General features: G+C 33.9%; 1 protein-coding gene across 1 annotated transcript in view; it reads left to right on the top strand.

Moving 5' to 3' along the window:
- Positions 1 to 17,504, top strand: part of PCDH17 (protocadherin 17) — a 98,977-nt gene that overhangs the window by 32,277 nt on the left and 49,196 nt on the right. Inside the window, exons 2-3 of the mRNA XM_049647033.1 lie at positions 3,505 to 3,563; positions 3,697 to 3,869. Coding sequence (XP_049502990.1) covers positions 3,505 to 3,563; positions 3,697 to 3,869 — 232 coding nt within the window. The remainder of the gene's footprint in view (positions 1 to 3,504; positions 3,564 to 3,696; positions 3,870 to 17,504) is intronic.

Here is a 17,504-nt window from a genome sequence, read left to right on the forward strand (position 1 = left end):
TTTTTAAATCATGATTTGTTTTCTAGAGTTATAACAGAAGAAGCAAATTGTAGAGTATGTAAATATATCTTCAGATATACCTGAGAAATAGCTTATTATTGAGTACTCCTGATAAAAATTCTGACTTTGAATGTCATTTATAAAGTGACTACAATTTGCTGAGTACTCCTGGAGAAATGCATAAAGGCAAGTAATCAAAGAAACCCTTCATATCATGCAGACTTATCCACTTTGTATGTTAGTTTAATTGATTACTTGCTTATTTGTGTTTTCAGTACAAAGGAAAGTAATGAATACTAAGTTTTCATCAAACAAAAAAACAAGAAATGAACAAAAAAATGAAACTAGGAGAATGGACTCAGTTTTATAAGATAGTTCAGATCTGTTTTCTTATGAGCAGATAATCAGTAAAAAATGGCCAAACTTCTGTCTTTGTATTCCAGACTGAACTAGATTAAAAAGATGATCACATTCTAAAGTTTTTAAAGTGTCTATCTTGGAAGTTTCTGTAACTACCCACCAATTCCGAATACTTTTACAAAATAATAAACGAATTATATGTTTAAAAGTAATAGTTAAAAGTCACTGCGTTCCAGTTGAATTTGAAGGGAAAACATTAGTGTTTATGATTAGTTTGTATGGAAGAGGATACAATTTTCAAAGATATAAATATTCATGTTTAATAACTCTGATGAGTCCTAAAAAACTACAAGTGTCTGACCTCAAGTTTTACCTTCTTCTTAGACTTGAAAGTTAAGATTTATAGATATGCAAGGTAGAACGAATTTTTTAGAGTACATTATCGGGAAATATCTTAAAACCCTTCCATTTCTAAATTAAATGATGCTGTGGTACATATGGCTTTTGTTTTGGGTCTATTTTCATTTTCCTATGCAAATACAGTTATTTTATATTCAGATTATTTTAAATGAGTTTTCTGACACCCTTGGAGCCTGGATAATGAAAATGTTATTTTCTATATTAAAACCAGTGTGGTTTTTATAGTGAGTTAGTTATATGTTTGTTAAAGGCCAAATGGCTATTTCATTATGGTAATCATAAACACACACACAATCTTTCAGGCTTCTACGTATTTAATGGATAAATGCAGGCACTATTAGTAAACTTCTGATACTCTGCTACTGATTAAGCTGCAGATTTTTAACAATTGTATTTTGTGAAATTCTATAACGATAAACCAATCTTTCTTTCTTTCTTTCTTTCTTTCTTCCTTTCTTTCTCTTTCTTTTTTACATTCCTTTTTACCTCTCTCCATGTCATTCCTCCTCCTGCGTATATGTGTCTTTTTGTTTCTCTCTTTCTCCTCTCTACTTTTCTCTTGCCTTTCTCTGTAATTATATTTTTCTCCTCTTTCTTCCCCTTCTAAAATCCCTTCTCTTATGACTTCCTCTCGTTTTTCGATTTTCATCAAAATAACATTTGGTAGCAACACCATCGCTCAGTGGTCATCAAACACTCTGATGCATCCATGCAAACAGACATCGTACAAACATACATATGCACATGTGCACGTGCACACACACATAATTTAAAAATAGCTCTTCATTCGGTGGGAAAACGTATTCTATTTCTTAGTTCAAGTCTTTTATTTTATCAGAGCTGTTTAGAACTTTAACAATAGGCAAACACTTTTAGATACTCTCCCTAGTAGAACAATGGAAGGAAAGTTTCCTTGTCTGTTTCCCTGTGTTTAACTGAATAGGGATCCTATCTTGTGATGCTCCACCTAACTAAAGCCATTACAATCACAAAGTTACTTACAATAGCACTTATGTTTTCTAACTAGAGTTTCTACTTTGATTTTATATTTTACTCTCTCCGTAATACTCAGGATTCTGTTTTTCCGAAGTGTTCTAAGATACTCATGGCCTAGTCTGTAACCGACAACAATAATAGGTTGCATACATGTTTTTGACCAATTCAAAAGAGGAACTTGATTTTATTAAGCTAAAATGTGGAGTTTCTAAATAACTATAGTTTTAAAAATTAGCAAAATTCTGTTGCAAACATTTTTGCCCCAGTGTTGTTTTCCGCTATTATTTTTACTAGAAGATTGTCACCCTTAAAAACTGATAGTTTGCCATTATGGAAACAAAAATTAAGGTGCTTCACAGAACCTAAACACTAATAAAACATGTTAATGAAAAATGTCTGCTACCAAATGCTAGTTAAAGCAGATTAGAAGTGAGAAATGCATTGACCTTGTTTACCTTCATCTTTGCATTTTGATAAAGGTCATTTGAGCACCGACAAAAGATTATAGATTCAGAAATTTATGAGGCTATTTCCTGTCCCCAAGCTTTTAACAGACAGTGAAACTTAGTATTTTAAGCTATTACTCTTAACATGTCCTTTCCCCCCAATAATAAATAGTTCCCAAAAGCCACATAATTAAAATTATTTCATGGGAAGAAAAAAGAGTACTGTTAGTTTAATTTAGCTTTATTTATACGGAAACACATATTGCACTACGTTAAGCCTTACCTTGAGCCCTCTTCTTCATGAATCGCATGCTCCTGTGTCACTGATACTTACATGCTGGATGATCTTGTATGAATCCATAGCTGCTTCAGGGCACAATGGTGTGATATGAAGTGATGCTGAAAACAGGAGAACCTTTGTCACTGAGTCAGCTGCAAGAAGAAGTGATGTGTATGAATGTACAGTATAGGGAGATCTATGAAAGATCTAGTCTCTTTCTCCCAAAAGACTCTGTTCCATGATACAAGGAGAATTCAGTTCTTTTTGGCAGACCTCCACATCAGTTTGGAAGCAGTAAAAACAACCACAAAAACAAGCCTGGTTTCTCAACGTCTTTACTCTCAATATTTTAAGTGACATTTTATTTCTTATTTTTATTTCACTTTGTTTTCGATAACCAGCGGTAATACCCCTTTCCACTGTATAGTTTGAGTTCAATGCCATGATAGGAATGTAGATGAGAATGAATTATAGAGAGGAGTTCAACCATATGTTCCATGCTTGTAATTGTTATTGGCAAAATTTGAAGGAAAGGCCCTGCATCTCTTAATTGAGGAGTGGATGACTTTAAGTGATGCTACATGGAGGGCGTAGAATCCCAGCAGATGATGCAATTATGTTTAAAAATGAGTATTATTAAATAATTCACACTTTTAATATGGAGAAATTAGGTCATTTTTTCACTCCTCCCACAAGTGTTCAATCTTAATATCTAGGTAATGAAACAACGCAGACAGTGTTATCCATCCTGGTAGGAACAGAGAATACCAGTTATGACAGGCTCATTGTTTACTTTAACAGGTAATTTGTGGACCGGAATCATTTAATTGTTCTGAGTACATAATTACATGTCAGCAATTTCCAATTTAATTAAAATTTACAAATCTGAAGATTAAGGGAATTTTTGAATTATTAATCATTTTTCCACTAGGAAATCTTGTTGCTCTGCAGGAGATTTGTCCAGTGTACAACTATACGTATTTTTTTCCTTCTCTTTCGCAGACAGACAATTTTCCCGCAGAGCCCAATTACATGGGCAGCAGGCAGCAGTTTGTTCAAAGGTAAGGCCTATTAAATAACTTTCTCGGCTTCCCCATTTGCATTCGTGTCAAAATTGCTTTGCAAGAGACTACACTTCAGATTCAAACTCGTAGAGACAACACTCTCTCTTCTTTTTCTTTATATGTATTTCAGTAGCTCCACGTTTAAGGACCCAGAAAGAGCCAGCCTGAGAGACAGTGGGCACGGGGACAGTGATCAGGCTGACAGTGACCAAGACACTAACAAAGGCTCCTGCTGTGACATGTCTGTTAGGGAGGCACTCAAGATGAAAACTACTTCAACTAAAAGCCAACCACTTGAACAAGGTGAGTGAAGCCTTCCAATGCTTACGACGTGTAAAGCTTAAGCAATCATTATAAACCTATTAGTACTAGAGTCTCAGATTATCACGGTGGAACGGACCATTGATAATATATCAAAGAAACAGCAGATCCCGAGCTTGTCCCAGACAGAAAGCAACTATTCAACACCTCAGGAACAACAGAAAAAGGAAGGCCATGGATATTAGTCTGTATCCATCTTAAAATGACAAACTTGACCAAAGTCACCAGATTGTTCTTAGCTTTACAGACATTCCCCAACCTTTCCCATTTTGTGTTTCATTAGCAAGGAAAGCAGGGCATATGTTGGCTAGATATGCACATTCTAATATACTAACTTACAAGATCAAATTTAGTAAATTCACCACGTTTAGGTAAAATGAAAACCTGGTTGGAATTGTATAGCTCTTAGCAGAGTTTGTTTATTTTTAACGTGCATTTTAGCCTCAAAGTAGTTTTTCAAGAGTTAAATGACAGCAAGCCAAAATTTTGGCTCCTTTTTTTCATTTACATCTAAATGTGCATGGGTGTCAAATAAATATGTACTTGTTTACCCTGATAGAGATAAAAAAGAAATACTTCCTAATAATACAAATGTTTTCTAAAAGCCTATCTTCAATTTATCCATTTGATATGCCTTTTTATTAGTTTTGATGCTTTTATTGTTTCAAGCACAATGAAATATTTGCTAATGATTCACCCAGAGAATTAAGCTACTCTGACATATAAGACTTAGGCAATGTGAATAGGTTTTTATGTCTAATTATAAAAAATGAAGAAAACTGTTGTATAATTCGGGTTTCAGAATTGCAAGTACGTATTATGTTAGTTAATACTAGTTTTCAAAGTATAATAGTATTTAAATATATCTAATATTTATTATTTCAGTTTTTTAGGGAGAAACTACATTTAAACTTTGTGAACATAGTCATTTATTCTTCTAATTCACTTATTGATTGTCAATTCATAGAAAGTAACCTTTTGCCTGTAGTGAAGCCTGACGTATTACATATGTGTCAATAGATATTATTAATTTCTCTAATCTAAAATTAAAATTCATTTTAATACAAACACATTCACACATATGTGAATTCAATACAGAAATAAATACATAGGTTCATAATAATATATATGTGATACAGAAATAAATACATATGTACAATAAAATATAATTTATATTTCTGCACTGAATACAACATGCTGAATTTATTTTAAGATTGGCCTCCAAAAAAGCCTTTTTTTAATAAGTCATAACTGCCATATACACCATAGCAACTTTTTGTCCAACAATGCAATACTGTGTTTTATAGTAATTGAATTGTAATTCAATTTAATTACAATTGAATATTGAATTGAATATTTATAGAATATTCATAGTTCCTACAAATTTGAATGTTTACTTAAAGTGACTTAAATGAACTTGATGGGTTTTAACTATGTCATATTATAATATGTGAATTTTTTAGACAAATTTTAAATAGTGGGTTGTTGCATCTTGATATGTGAATACAGAACCTAACATAGACTCATCTTTGTGTGTAATAAAGTGATTGATGGATAATACATTGGCTACTTTTTGCAAAGCTGCATAGAGTAAGTAAAGAGTTTGCATTTATTATCATATTTCATGAGAAACTTTGTTAATCAAAGAAAAGTTTATATGCTGTTCACATTAACTCTTTAAATTATTTTTATCCAACTGAGCAATATATTTGATGGGAAAGAGCAAAGGCCCCTATAGAAAATGGAAGTGGTTTTATTTATGCCTAAAGATGTATTTTATACTGAAAATCTGTTTTTTCAATTTTGATATTAGAAGATAATACCTTAAAAAAGTAGGCCATTCTTAGAAGAGCATATATTTGGTATATATTGTAAATAACATTCTACATAAAATAATTGCTAGTGTAAGAGTGAGAATGCTAATACAAATGTGTCCTGGAAAACAAGTAGTTTCCACACATCTTTCTTAATAAATATGGGAAAGTTATTATGAATCTATGAATTATAGAAGAAATATGGACCTCTACTTTAAAACATGATTTTGGAGGATTAGATAAAATAGTATTTCAGTGACTGATTGACTGATTAATGTATTAGTTCATGTATTTAATAAATATCTATTAAATCCTTTCAATACTTGAGGAAAGTTAGTTTCTTCAGGAACACCAAAAATAAATTTGACTTAGAGCTTGCCTTCAAGAAACTGTATGTAACTAGTAGAGATGGGGAAGCTCTCCCTCTCTGTCTCTCTCATCTGTTTCCATTTTTCACCTTCAGTCTCCCGATTTCTTTCCATCATCTATATCATCTTTTTTGTTTTCTTCTTTCCTTCCTTTTTGCCTTCCTTCCTCCCTCCTTCCTTCCTCCCTTCCTCCCTCCTTTCATTCTTTCCTTCCTTCCTTCCTTTCTTCCTTCCTTCCTTCCATTCTTTTTCTTCTTTCTTTCTTTCTTTCTTTCTTTCTTTCTTTCTTCCATCTATCCATGTTTATACTTATCTATCTACCTGTATAGATTCAGAGAAGGAGACTAGCATTTACTGAGTTCTTACCATTTACTATAAACTGTGTTAGCTCCATTTCATTGTTATCTTATTTAACCTGAAAACTCTAAAATGCTTAATCATTTTTGTCTCACTTACAAGAAAACTGAACGTATAGAAAATATATTAATCTGCTCAGCAGGTTGGAATTTTATGCTACATCTAGATATAGCTAAAACTTGTGTCTTTTCTACACAACTTTGTCTCCAAATGGGAGAATTTGCTCAGACATTCTGATTCACTGCTATGACTAGATATCAAATAAACATTGAAGAATAAGTTAAAACCTGAGTTCATGTATGCAAACCTTATGGGAGAATATAAGAATAGCTCATATGCATTGAATGAATTATGCAGTACTTAAAACTTATTATCCTATTTAGTTTTCATTGCATTTATAGATAAGGAAGTACTGCTACTCTCACATTTAACAGATATTAAGAAATGTTGTCAGTGTTCTGCAGTTATAAGCAGTGAAGTCAACATTAGAAATAAAATGACATGCCTTCAGAGCCCGCCCTCTTACCCAATGCTTTATACTATTCACATAATGAACAGTTTACTCAGAAATAATTTTAAAATGTTTGAAGAAGCCATCAGCCATTGTCTTGGTCAATGTACTCTGTTAATTTATTTGAAAAGCGTCAAGAGAAGCAAAGCCAAATTAATTCAATGCACACCCATAAAGAATAATTTTCTTTACAGATGAAAGATGATGACAGCCGTATTTAAGCAATTATCTCATGTCAGATTTCAAATATTAAACCCTAATCTTTAATACCTTCAGAAATCTCCTAAGAATCAAAAGTAAATTTTCTCTTAGGAGAAAGAAACCAAACACTAAACAGAAAGAAATCCATTTATGAGTCTTTTTTTCTTTCTAAAAATTTGTAGTAGTGCCTTAACACATTTCAGTTAAAATAATCAATAACATATTTTATAGTTTTTGTATTAGCTTATTTGATTTCTTTCCTTGTTTAAATTTTCTCTAGTAAGAAAAATGATGTTCTATTTCTAACTCAAAATATTTCTTTAGCTTAGAAATTAGAATTAATTCCAAAAATAATCTTCACATTTTCAATGGAACTTTCTACTAATAATGGTTTTCCTTTGCAAATGATTTAGGCCTTTGAGATCTTCTATTATTAGTTCAAATATTACTTTTTCTTCTCTTTTGTGCAGACTTTTTCCATTTGTTCTATTCCTGATAATTATGTTTATTGCTACCATCGGTTTAGTCGTCCCAAATACACACCAGTAGTATGTGTTGCTCATTATTTTAGCAAAAATATTTGAAAGAGTTCAGTAGTTAATTGAAGGCATGCTGGATAGCACGACAGCTGGGGAATAGCCTTAAGGATTTTATGTTAAATCCTCTAATAGAAAGAGGTGGTTTTAGTTTCTCTCAGTGGGACTAAAACAAATTCTCAAAGAATGTACTTAGTTTCTTTCTATTTGATTGCATCTTTGTGCCCTGCCAGTCTATTTGTCACTTAGATTTTCTCCATACTCCCTTTGTCCAATATTATAGGTAGGTAGGTAGGTAGGTATCTACCTAGGTAGATAGGTAGGTAGATAAAGCAATCCACTTTGACTTCTTTCAGAAAACATCTGTACTTTGGAGTTATCTGTCCATTACAGCAGTCTGGTAAAGTATTTTGATTGTGAGCAATAACTCTTTCTTCTTTAACAACATTTAGTAAACTTTCCCTAAAATTCAGTAGTCTCTCTTGATTCCCAAATAATAAATGTGCAGTTTTCATAAATGCTGTCTGGTGATTTCTTTGAGCTCTTTATTGATAACTCAGTGACTGTTCTCAAGTTTTCAAGGGTAATCAGTCTTCTGCAATCTTTATAGTTGACTGAAACCAAGTTCGTGAATTTAAGCCAGAAGCTAGTGGAATAGCATTGCACCCTGTGTTGACAACCTTTGCTAGGGACAGCAGTAGAAGCATCACTGTGAGGGAAGCTAATGCCCTGTTAGGTGGCCAACTGTCCATCCCTTCCTCTGTAACTGGATTCCAGGACTTTTCTGATCCTTAGAAGTTGCTTCATTCAAGTTCTTTCTCATTTCTCCTTTTATTTAATTGCCTTATAATTTCTTTCTTTCTTTCTTTCTTTTTTTTTTTTTTTCCTATTCAATTCTGTGCCTCCTCTGTCCTCTCTCTTCTGCTAGAAAATCTGACTTCTTAAATTACATTCTGGGTTCAAAACATTTCAGAATAGAATCCCTGATTAAAATCTAATAAAAATAAAATCAATAGAAAATTGAGAATAATAGAAATACAAAATAAGCTAGGTTTGCTCCAGTGAATTCAGTTTTAAAACTAAATTACATTCTTAAGGGTTGCCTTCCCTCTTCCCAGAGGACATTCTGGAAAACTACAAAAACTAAAGCTAATGGATTTTTTTGTTTGTTTGTTTTGTTTTTTTCAAGTCATTGTTTGAATTTTGCTTGTGGGCCCCATATTTAAAACAGGATTAAGCTAGTTTAAAGACTGCAGTATTTTTTATGTGATTTCAGAGTTTGGCGAGGCTCTGAACCCTACTCTTTCAACATCGCCCTCCCTAATTTACTGCATAATGACTGCAATTTCACCATATTTCTAATTATGTTTGGAAAGGAAACAGTTTAAGGTTTCTACAACCTATACTTTACCATGGAGGAACAACTTAAGGAAGAAATAATAGGGAAATGGGAGAACACAAGGTGAAGCTCTTGTCCACCAGAGTAGGGGTGGAGCCATACATACAGGGTTTGGAAGGGAGTTATTGAGAAAGGATTAGGACACTGAACGCAAACTTGACCTACTTTGCAATTGCCCCTAGAACTGACCAGCAATAGGACCGTACTTGGATAGTACTTTTATATTCTCAAGCTTCCGTTCTGCTTTCTATTCTGCACCTATGGTTACTGCAGCTGTGACCCTTCCAATCAGTCAATGTCTCTTCCCAGACCTTCCCATAACACGCATCAGCAAATTGCTTCTACACAAGTAAGGACACAGAGGTGATGACGACGTCCATCCTCACAATCTCTGAAAATACTTTTAAAAAGAAATGCTGCTGTAAACGTATTAATATCAATTTGTCTTATGAAGGAAATGGAAAATCACTGCCATGTAGAGGGATGGGGAGTGGGGAAAGCAAAAGGAACAGTTGACTATTTAATACCAGGAAGAAATCACTTACGAATTTTTAAAGGCACTGCTGCTTTTATGATTCAAATGTGTGGCATTTAAGAAATTGTATTATTTGCCAAGAGTTCTTATTATATCAAGCCATCTAAGTTTGTATTCGGCTGCATTTAAGAGCACCTTAATGTCAACTTTTTCCCCCTCTTGTGCTGTCTTAGGACTTTCAGAATTCATCTGGCTTTAGATTTTACTGGATAAAATATTCCCCAAACTATGAGCAGCTTAAGTTCATTTTTGATTACCAAACTTTGCAAATGTCCCATAGTTCACCTAACTTTAAAAGTTTCAATGACATCTCTTTCTCGTGTGCAAACATCTGTTTCTAGAATCCAGCAGCTGGTATCATGAAAATAGAGAGATTTTATCACCCTCACATTTGTTCTCATCATAAAGCCTCCCTAACAAGTGTTGCATGATTTACTATAGATTCAATGTGATTTTTAGGTTATCTTGCTTTTAGTAATGACTTTTGCTAAAACACTCCAAATGGGGAATGTTGGGACAGTAGTTCCCAAACTTTTAGAATCTCATTTTGCCTTGGGGCAGGGGAACCCTTCCCAGCCTTAGAATTATTGTTTCTTTCAAACACTGGGATACAACTAGAGGATTTTGGTTTTTGTGTGGTTTTTAATAAGGACTTTTTTTTCATTTTTACAAATAAAATTCTATATTAATATTATGTACATTTCTATGAAAATAAGAGTATGACATAAACGATAAACTATGACAATCAAGCATGGTTATTAGTTCATCTGTTAATTAAGAATTGTGACAAACTAATGTTGATAGGTCTTAAGCTTCTTCAAGAAATTTTCCATTATTTCACTTTAAACCCATGTTCTAGTATTGCAGGTTCTCCGTTCTTTTGAAAACCATATGAGGAAACGTTAGGGTAGGAAGATTCCTTGAATCCTTGAAGCATAATTCCCCTGTTTTATAAGTAAGAAAACAGATTCAATGAGTCTTAAAGTTAGAGGCAGAGATAGTGCTAGTTCTAGGTTTATCGTTTGCTGGTCTTGAGTTCTTTGTATCCTTCATGCCATTCCTGTAATTCATGATAGAGAGACTTCAGCGTCTCCAAGCAGGTACTTCAGGTTTGTCAAAACACTTCATTTTTTTATAAATCTGAAGATGTAAGCAGTTATGCTGAGAGCTTAATTCTCGATTCTTTCATGTATATTGAGTAAATATTTAACATATAAGTATATAAATATATATTATATATACATTGAATAAATGTATTGAATAGAAGCTCCAAAAAGTCAAAAAGATGTATCATACCAGATGTAGACAGTGACACTATTGTGTTATTTGTCACCAAGCATAAGGACGTATATATTTCTCATCTAGGCACAATATCTACACTTGTAATTGTGAGTCCCTGATATTGTCTCAGTGCACCGAGGGATGATGGTTCCAAGGAGAGATTTATGTAATCACTTATTTTTTTTTCTTTTAATGAACAACTGTGCCAGGGATGCAAAGACGAACTAATGCACAGGCTGGGTTCTGCAGGAGCTCACACTCTAGTGAGAGAATTGGACGTATAAGCTCTGGGGTTGGTGTAGTAAGCCATGCCCTGAGTATGCATGGAGTCATGAGAAAGAAAACCCAGCTGAGATTTAAGGGGATCAAAGAAAACTCCTGGGGAAGGAGACATTTGAGTTGACTGGTTCATTCAGAAAATGTTTACCTGTTTGGGGAGGGAGGATAAGAGGGCACTCTAAGAAACACAGATGGAGTAATGTATGGCAAGTTGCTGTTGGATGCATGTGAGTAGGGAGGTGTGAGATGAAAAATGGGGCAAATGAGACCGAGAGGTTGTGAGAACCCCAGTGATGGGACAACTGACAGGGAGCCATTGGGGGTTCAGGTGGCAACAGTGCAAAGTCTCATTTTATTTTTATATTATTTTTTTATTTCTTTAGAAATAGAGAGAGCACGAGCAGGAAACAGGGGCAGAGGAAGAGAGAGAAAGAAGCAGGCTCCATGCTCTGCACAGAGCTGGATGTGGGGCTCAATCCATGACCCTGAGATTATGACCTGAGCCAAAATCAAAAGTCAGAGGCCCAACCGACTGAGCCACCCAAGCCCTCCCAAAGTCTCATTTTAGAGACATTATTTTCTGTCAATGCCTGGGGAGACAGGGATACACTTAGGAAGCTGAGGAAGTAATGTAAGACAAGGAAAATGAGACCCAGAGTAGTAAAGAGGTAGCAGGAATGGAATTAAGTGAACGATTAAAAACTTTTTAGAATATGACAGTACTTTTATGATTATAAAAAAATTGCTTATTATTCACTTGAAATTGATTTTGAGATAATGGTTCCTAAAGGAAAAAAAATCATTTAATACCCAAATAAATGGACTATACCTTGAATTATTTAAGTCTCTTTTTGTGTAATTTATACCATATATATTAAATAACACACAAATATTTGAAAGTTTCAGCATTTTCTCTAAATTAACAATACTGATTTGTATGCTGAAATCAACTTACTAAAAAAACTTCACCATTTAAAGATGATAGAAAAAAAAAAAGATGCTAGGACTAAACAGAAATGAAACAAAAAAAACTTCAGCTAACCAGAGAATTTTTAGAAAATAGAGAGGCAGTGTAGAACGTGGTATCATAATGAGTCTGAGAATCATGACTTGGGTGACTAAGTTCAGTTTACTAAAGTGGAAAAGACAGGGTGAGGTCACCACTGGGAAAATATTTGGGAAGTAAAAAAGAGTTTAAGGTGAATATCAGAACAGGCAACTGGAAAATATAATTTGGCAATCAGAATAGAAGTTTGGAGGTATAAACTTGGACAATCCTATGGACATAGGATCATGAGTGAAGTATGTACATTGATGAAATACGTCATTGGGAGAAAAGAATCCAGGAGACTAGAATCCAGGATTATTGGGAAAAAAGGATCCAGGACAGAATCCTGCAGCATTTAGAAGTTGGGAAGGGAGAAAGTTCAATAATGGTTCCACCTGCCAAGAAACATGTTCAGTATGTTTGTGACAATCCAAAATCTGGAGACGTCATGGATGAGTTTTATGACTAAAACCTAGAGTTTTTAGACTTCATTTCCAACCAAATATCATTGAGAGCCAAATTAAATCAATACATTAAGTAAAGTTAGATAATACTGTTTCTGTTAAAAACAGGATGATACTGAGAAAGTTGTTTTATGAGTGAACAAACAAGCTCAGAGTAAAATCCCAAACAGGTGACCTGGCACTACTGGGATAAATGTATAACTTCTGGAGCTCACTTGCTTTGAAAGAAGGAACATTCACTTGGAATCAAACATTCTGAATTTTTAATGTAATTCAGTAACACTTTCTATAGTATCATTGTATATATGGCACTATCTTAATTACTATGTTGTATATTTACTCAACAAATATTCCTTGGGTTTCTGGTATGTGCCAAGCGCTCCCCCAGGTGTTGAGGATTGAATAGTAAGCAAAACATTCATTCACACTGAGCTTACATTCAAATGATGATGAAATAGTCAAGTGAACTCTCTCAAGACTCACAAAATCCATTTTCACAGAACTGGTAGTCTAGTAAAGGAAGTGAAACATGTACTAAATATAATAAAATGTAGAAAATAATGTGCTATTGATTAGGTGTAAATGAAAGGGTCTGAGAGTTTCAAAAAGAGGATAGAATATTGATAATTATTCAATGAAGACTTCATACTAGAGATGAAATTTTAGCTAAGACTTAAGGGATGAACAAGGTTTTTACTTTGAGAGATAGAAGCACAACAAATACATAAATACAATCATGGGATATGGAAAGTGGATTTAATATTTGGGGGATAATGAATAGTTCAATGTGTCCAGAGAAGGGACAGAAGGAAAAGATGCTGAAGAAAACAGAAAAAAGGTGATCAGTAAGGAAGGGAAGAAGTAGGAAAGCCATAGAGTCATGGTAGCCAGAGATGGATAAGAACAAACATTTTGATTCTTTAGAGAAATCCAAGAAAATGAGGCTCAAGGAACAGCTATACAATCTGATAACTGACAGACCACTCTTGATTTTCAAGAGAGTAATTATAATGGAGTAATGAAAAAAGAAAAGGGATTTCAGAAAGATAGACTATGAAGTAAGGTCAGGAATTGGAGGTAGCAATTTCTCTTATTTCAAGACTGGCGAATAATGGAATAAGGGAAAGACAGGGAAAATAGCAACTAAGGAAGATGGTATTATGAATGGAAAATGCTTTAATCATTTAAGATAACTAATTATTAATATACTGAGGCAGAGGATCCAATTAGAAGGAAATATTGAAGGACAGGACTGGATAGAGGATATGCATGGGAGTGTAATGGAGATGCTAGCCTTAAAGTAAAGATCAACTCATTTTCTGTAAAGGAAAGAAAGGAGAAATAAATTAAAAAGATCAATGTAAAGGTGAAAGGAAAATACTTATAGGGAGTTCATTATAGGTGGGTCCAATCTTCTCTATAAAGTGCAAGGCAAAAGACATCAATCTCATTATTTCACATAAGCCTTTAGAGTATATAAATGACCTCAGATTTGTGAAAAACCAGGGACATCATGAAATCACCAAAATATTCTACTCCAAAGTGCACATCTGTCAAAAACAAATATGGATGGCTGTTATTTTATATTTATATTTGTTAAAAAAAAGAAATAGGAACAAGTTATATACCAAACTAAATATATATATATATATATATATATATATATATATATATTTATATTTAACCAAATATATTAACATTCAAATTTGCTCCCCTGGTACTTTCCAATTTCATAGCTTGAATAAATTTTTGAAAGTTGATGTTTTGATATGTATGCTTATAATTGTTAGAACAAGATGTTTTCCAGAATTAAGGATTTTTCAGATTTTACAAAGGTGATATAATATGTATATCATATATTATATAAAATCCTCACTGGAATCTGGCAATACACACAACCAAACACATTAAATTTTGTAGAAAAAAACCTGAATATTTGCAGTAAATGGACTAAATGAATACTATAAATAGCTTATGTTAGTTCAAGTCATTTTTTACCACTAGATGAGTAATAAAATAATTTCCAGATCTGAAATATTTTTGGGTTTCAAAATTATGGGCAAGGAATTATATAGACTTGTACTTAATTTGCATGTCAGGGCTTTGCTTCCTTAAATTCTTGACAACCAGTTATACTGATGATGATTCAAGTGGTAACATAATGAAAAAATTATTATGTACCACCATAAGAAATTATTTAATTCTGTCTTCTATTAAATCATTATAGAAATATGTAGTTGGGGTCTTGCATCAAATGTAGAAAAAAAATAGTCTATCATCCCTGTAATAGTTTTTTTTTTTAAATTTTTTTTTCAACGTTTTTTATTTATTTTCGGGACAGAGAGAGACAGAGCATGAACGGGGGAGGGGCAGAGAGAGAGGGAGACACAGAATCGGAAACAGGCTCCGAGCCATCAGCCCAGAGCCTGACGCGGGGCTCAAACTCACGGACCGCGAGATCGTGACCTGGCTGAAGTCGGACGCTTAACCGACTGCGCCACCCAGGCGCCCCTTCCCTGTAATAGTTTTAATGTGATAAATATTTACTTTAGGAAGCTAAAGAGTAATCTTAGAGCATTTAAATGTTGGACTTGAAAGTGGACTAAGACTGTAAGATACAGGGTGAATTAAATATTTGAAACTGGGATAATACATGATCAAAGATTTAGAGATGTGGCAACCGAACAGTATAATACAAGAATGGCAAAAAAAAAAAAGTAGAAATATTTGTATTTGAATATGGGATATAGAATTATAATGGAGACAAATTGAACCAGATGAATGGGTTAGGGTCAGATTATGAAAAACCTCGAATTCCATACTAACGACTTTGAACCATATTCTACAGGCAATTGAAAACTCTTTTGAGTGGCGTTACCTGGCTACATTTTTCTTTTAGAGTGATCAATTAATAATAGACCAGGGGAGAGTTGAGAATGAAAAAAAAAAAAAAACAATGGCCAAACCAATCCATCACCAAAACTCAAAAAGGGAGAAGTATGTTTAATATTTCTTTCATTTTTATATAACATGTCATGCACTTTAATTGCATATACCCAAGAAATTTTGTTGAAATCATTCTGAGCATTAAATACAATTAATTCAAAAGACACATTACTCAATTCAAAGTACTACTATTTATATTTGTTAATAAGCAAAGTTGATTTTTTTCCTTTCCCTTTCATTTTACAGCGGAGCTAGCAACCCTATCTTAAATATAAATCATAGTGAAGCCATTAAAAGATCATAGATACTTGACAAACTGTGTGAATTTATTCAGATAACAAAAGATCAGCTACTAGTAATAAGGAATTTAAAAAAAACCACACATTTACTGAACATCTATTACGTGACAAGCACTGCCCCAAACACTTTTGTGTTTTTAATTTATGTATTTATTTTGAAAGAGAGGAAAAGAGAGAGAATCCCAAGCAGGCTCTGCACCTTCAGCACAGAGCCTGATGCGGGGCTTGAACTCATGATCTGTGAGATTATGACCTGAGATGAAACCAAGCTTAACAAACTGAGCCACCCAGGGGACCCTGCACCAAGCACTTTTAAATAAATTTGTCCTAATGGCAAGCCAGTGAGATACTGTTATCTCCTGTAATAAATGAAAACCCCGTGCATCAGAAAACTGAAGGATCTTGCCCACAGATGAGACCCTTAACTGTGTAGCAGTTGTCTGTCTGATGTCATGTCTGTGCTGTTTGCACTCTTGTCCCTTCTGCTTATTTACAGTCTTCAATAATCATGTGCAACGAATAAATCCCAATCCAGTGATGTTGTATGAATTAAGCAATAGTATCAGTGTCACTTTTAGAACTATGATAGACTGCTCAGAGATATTGAAGTGATATAAACAAATTTAATCCTACTTTACTGATGATCTACAATTTGTAAGACATTGTAGTCCATATGTATTCTTAAGACATTTCACAGTTCTCTAGGTATTTGAGCAAAGGTTTTGCACAATTAAAACACAGCAAAAAAGCTTGAAAATTTCATTTACCTCGGTTCCCCCTCCATCTCAACCCTGCCAATATTTTCTCTCTACTTTCACAAGCTCTTCCCAGCCAGCTGTATTCTCATCCCAGTAAGTGGCATCACCATCTACCTACCTAGTCACTCTAATCAGAAACCAGCAAAGGAACTCCTTTTCTATCTCTTCAGCATCACAGTATGTGTTATTAAGTCCTGTTGTTACATGACCCAATTCATCTTGAAATGTCTTCAGTTCACTTAGTTCCAGTTTATTTCCCCTGTCCAGGCTGCCTCCCTTTCTCAGAACACCTCCTAGGCAGGTGCCCACCTGCTTCCCTCAATGCCCTGTTAGTTAACTACCATCCATTAGCAGAACAGTGATCCCCTTGAGAGATAAATTTGATCATTTCACTCCTCCAAGTATAAACATTCAGTGATTTTCACAGAGTTCTGGGGGGAGGGGGGTGATCTGCACTTTTAACCTTGGTCTATAAGCCTTGCCCTTGTGCCAGTCTCCTGCAAGTTTACTGTACCCCAGCCAGGGAGGTATTCTTTCAGTGTCTTCTTCCCTATTTCAGGAAAAAGGCTCCTGGTGAATAGAACTTTTTTGCACTAATTTGTCTCCCCCAGTAGTCTGCAAGCGACATGTTGTGAAGGAGATACTTCTCTTACACTCCCTGTATTCTCAATATATTCCCAGTATTTATTTACCAAAAAAAAAAAAAAAAAAAAAAAAGAAAGAAAGAAAAAAAAAGAAAAGGAAAGAAAGAAAAAAGAAAAAGAAAACAAAAAGTTATCAAAGATTAAAAATACAGATCACGAAGAAGATCTTAAAGAACT

The sequence above is a fragment of the Panthera uncia genome (assembly GCF_023721935.1).
Source record: "Panthera uncia isolate 11264 chromosome A1 unlocalized genomic scaffold, Puncia_PCG_1.0 HiC_scaffold_16, whole genome shotgun sequence".
Taxonomy (NCBI): Eukaryota; Metazoa; Chordata; class Mammalia; order Carnivora; family Felidae; genus Panthera; species Panthera uncia.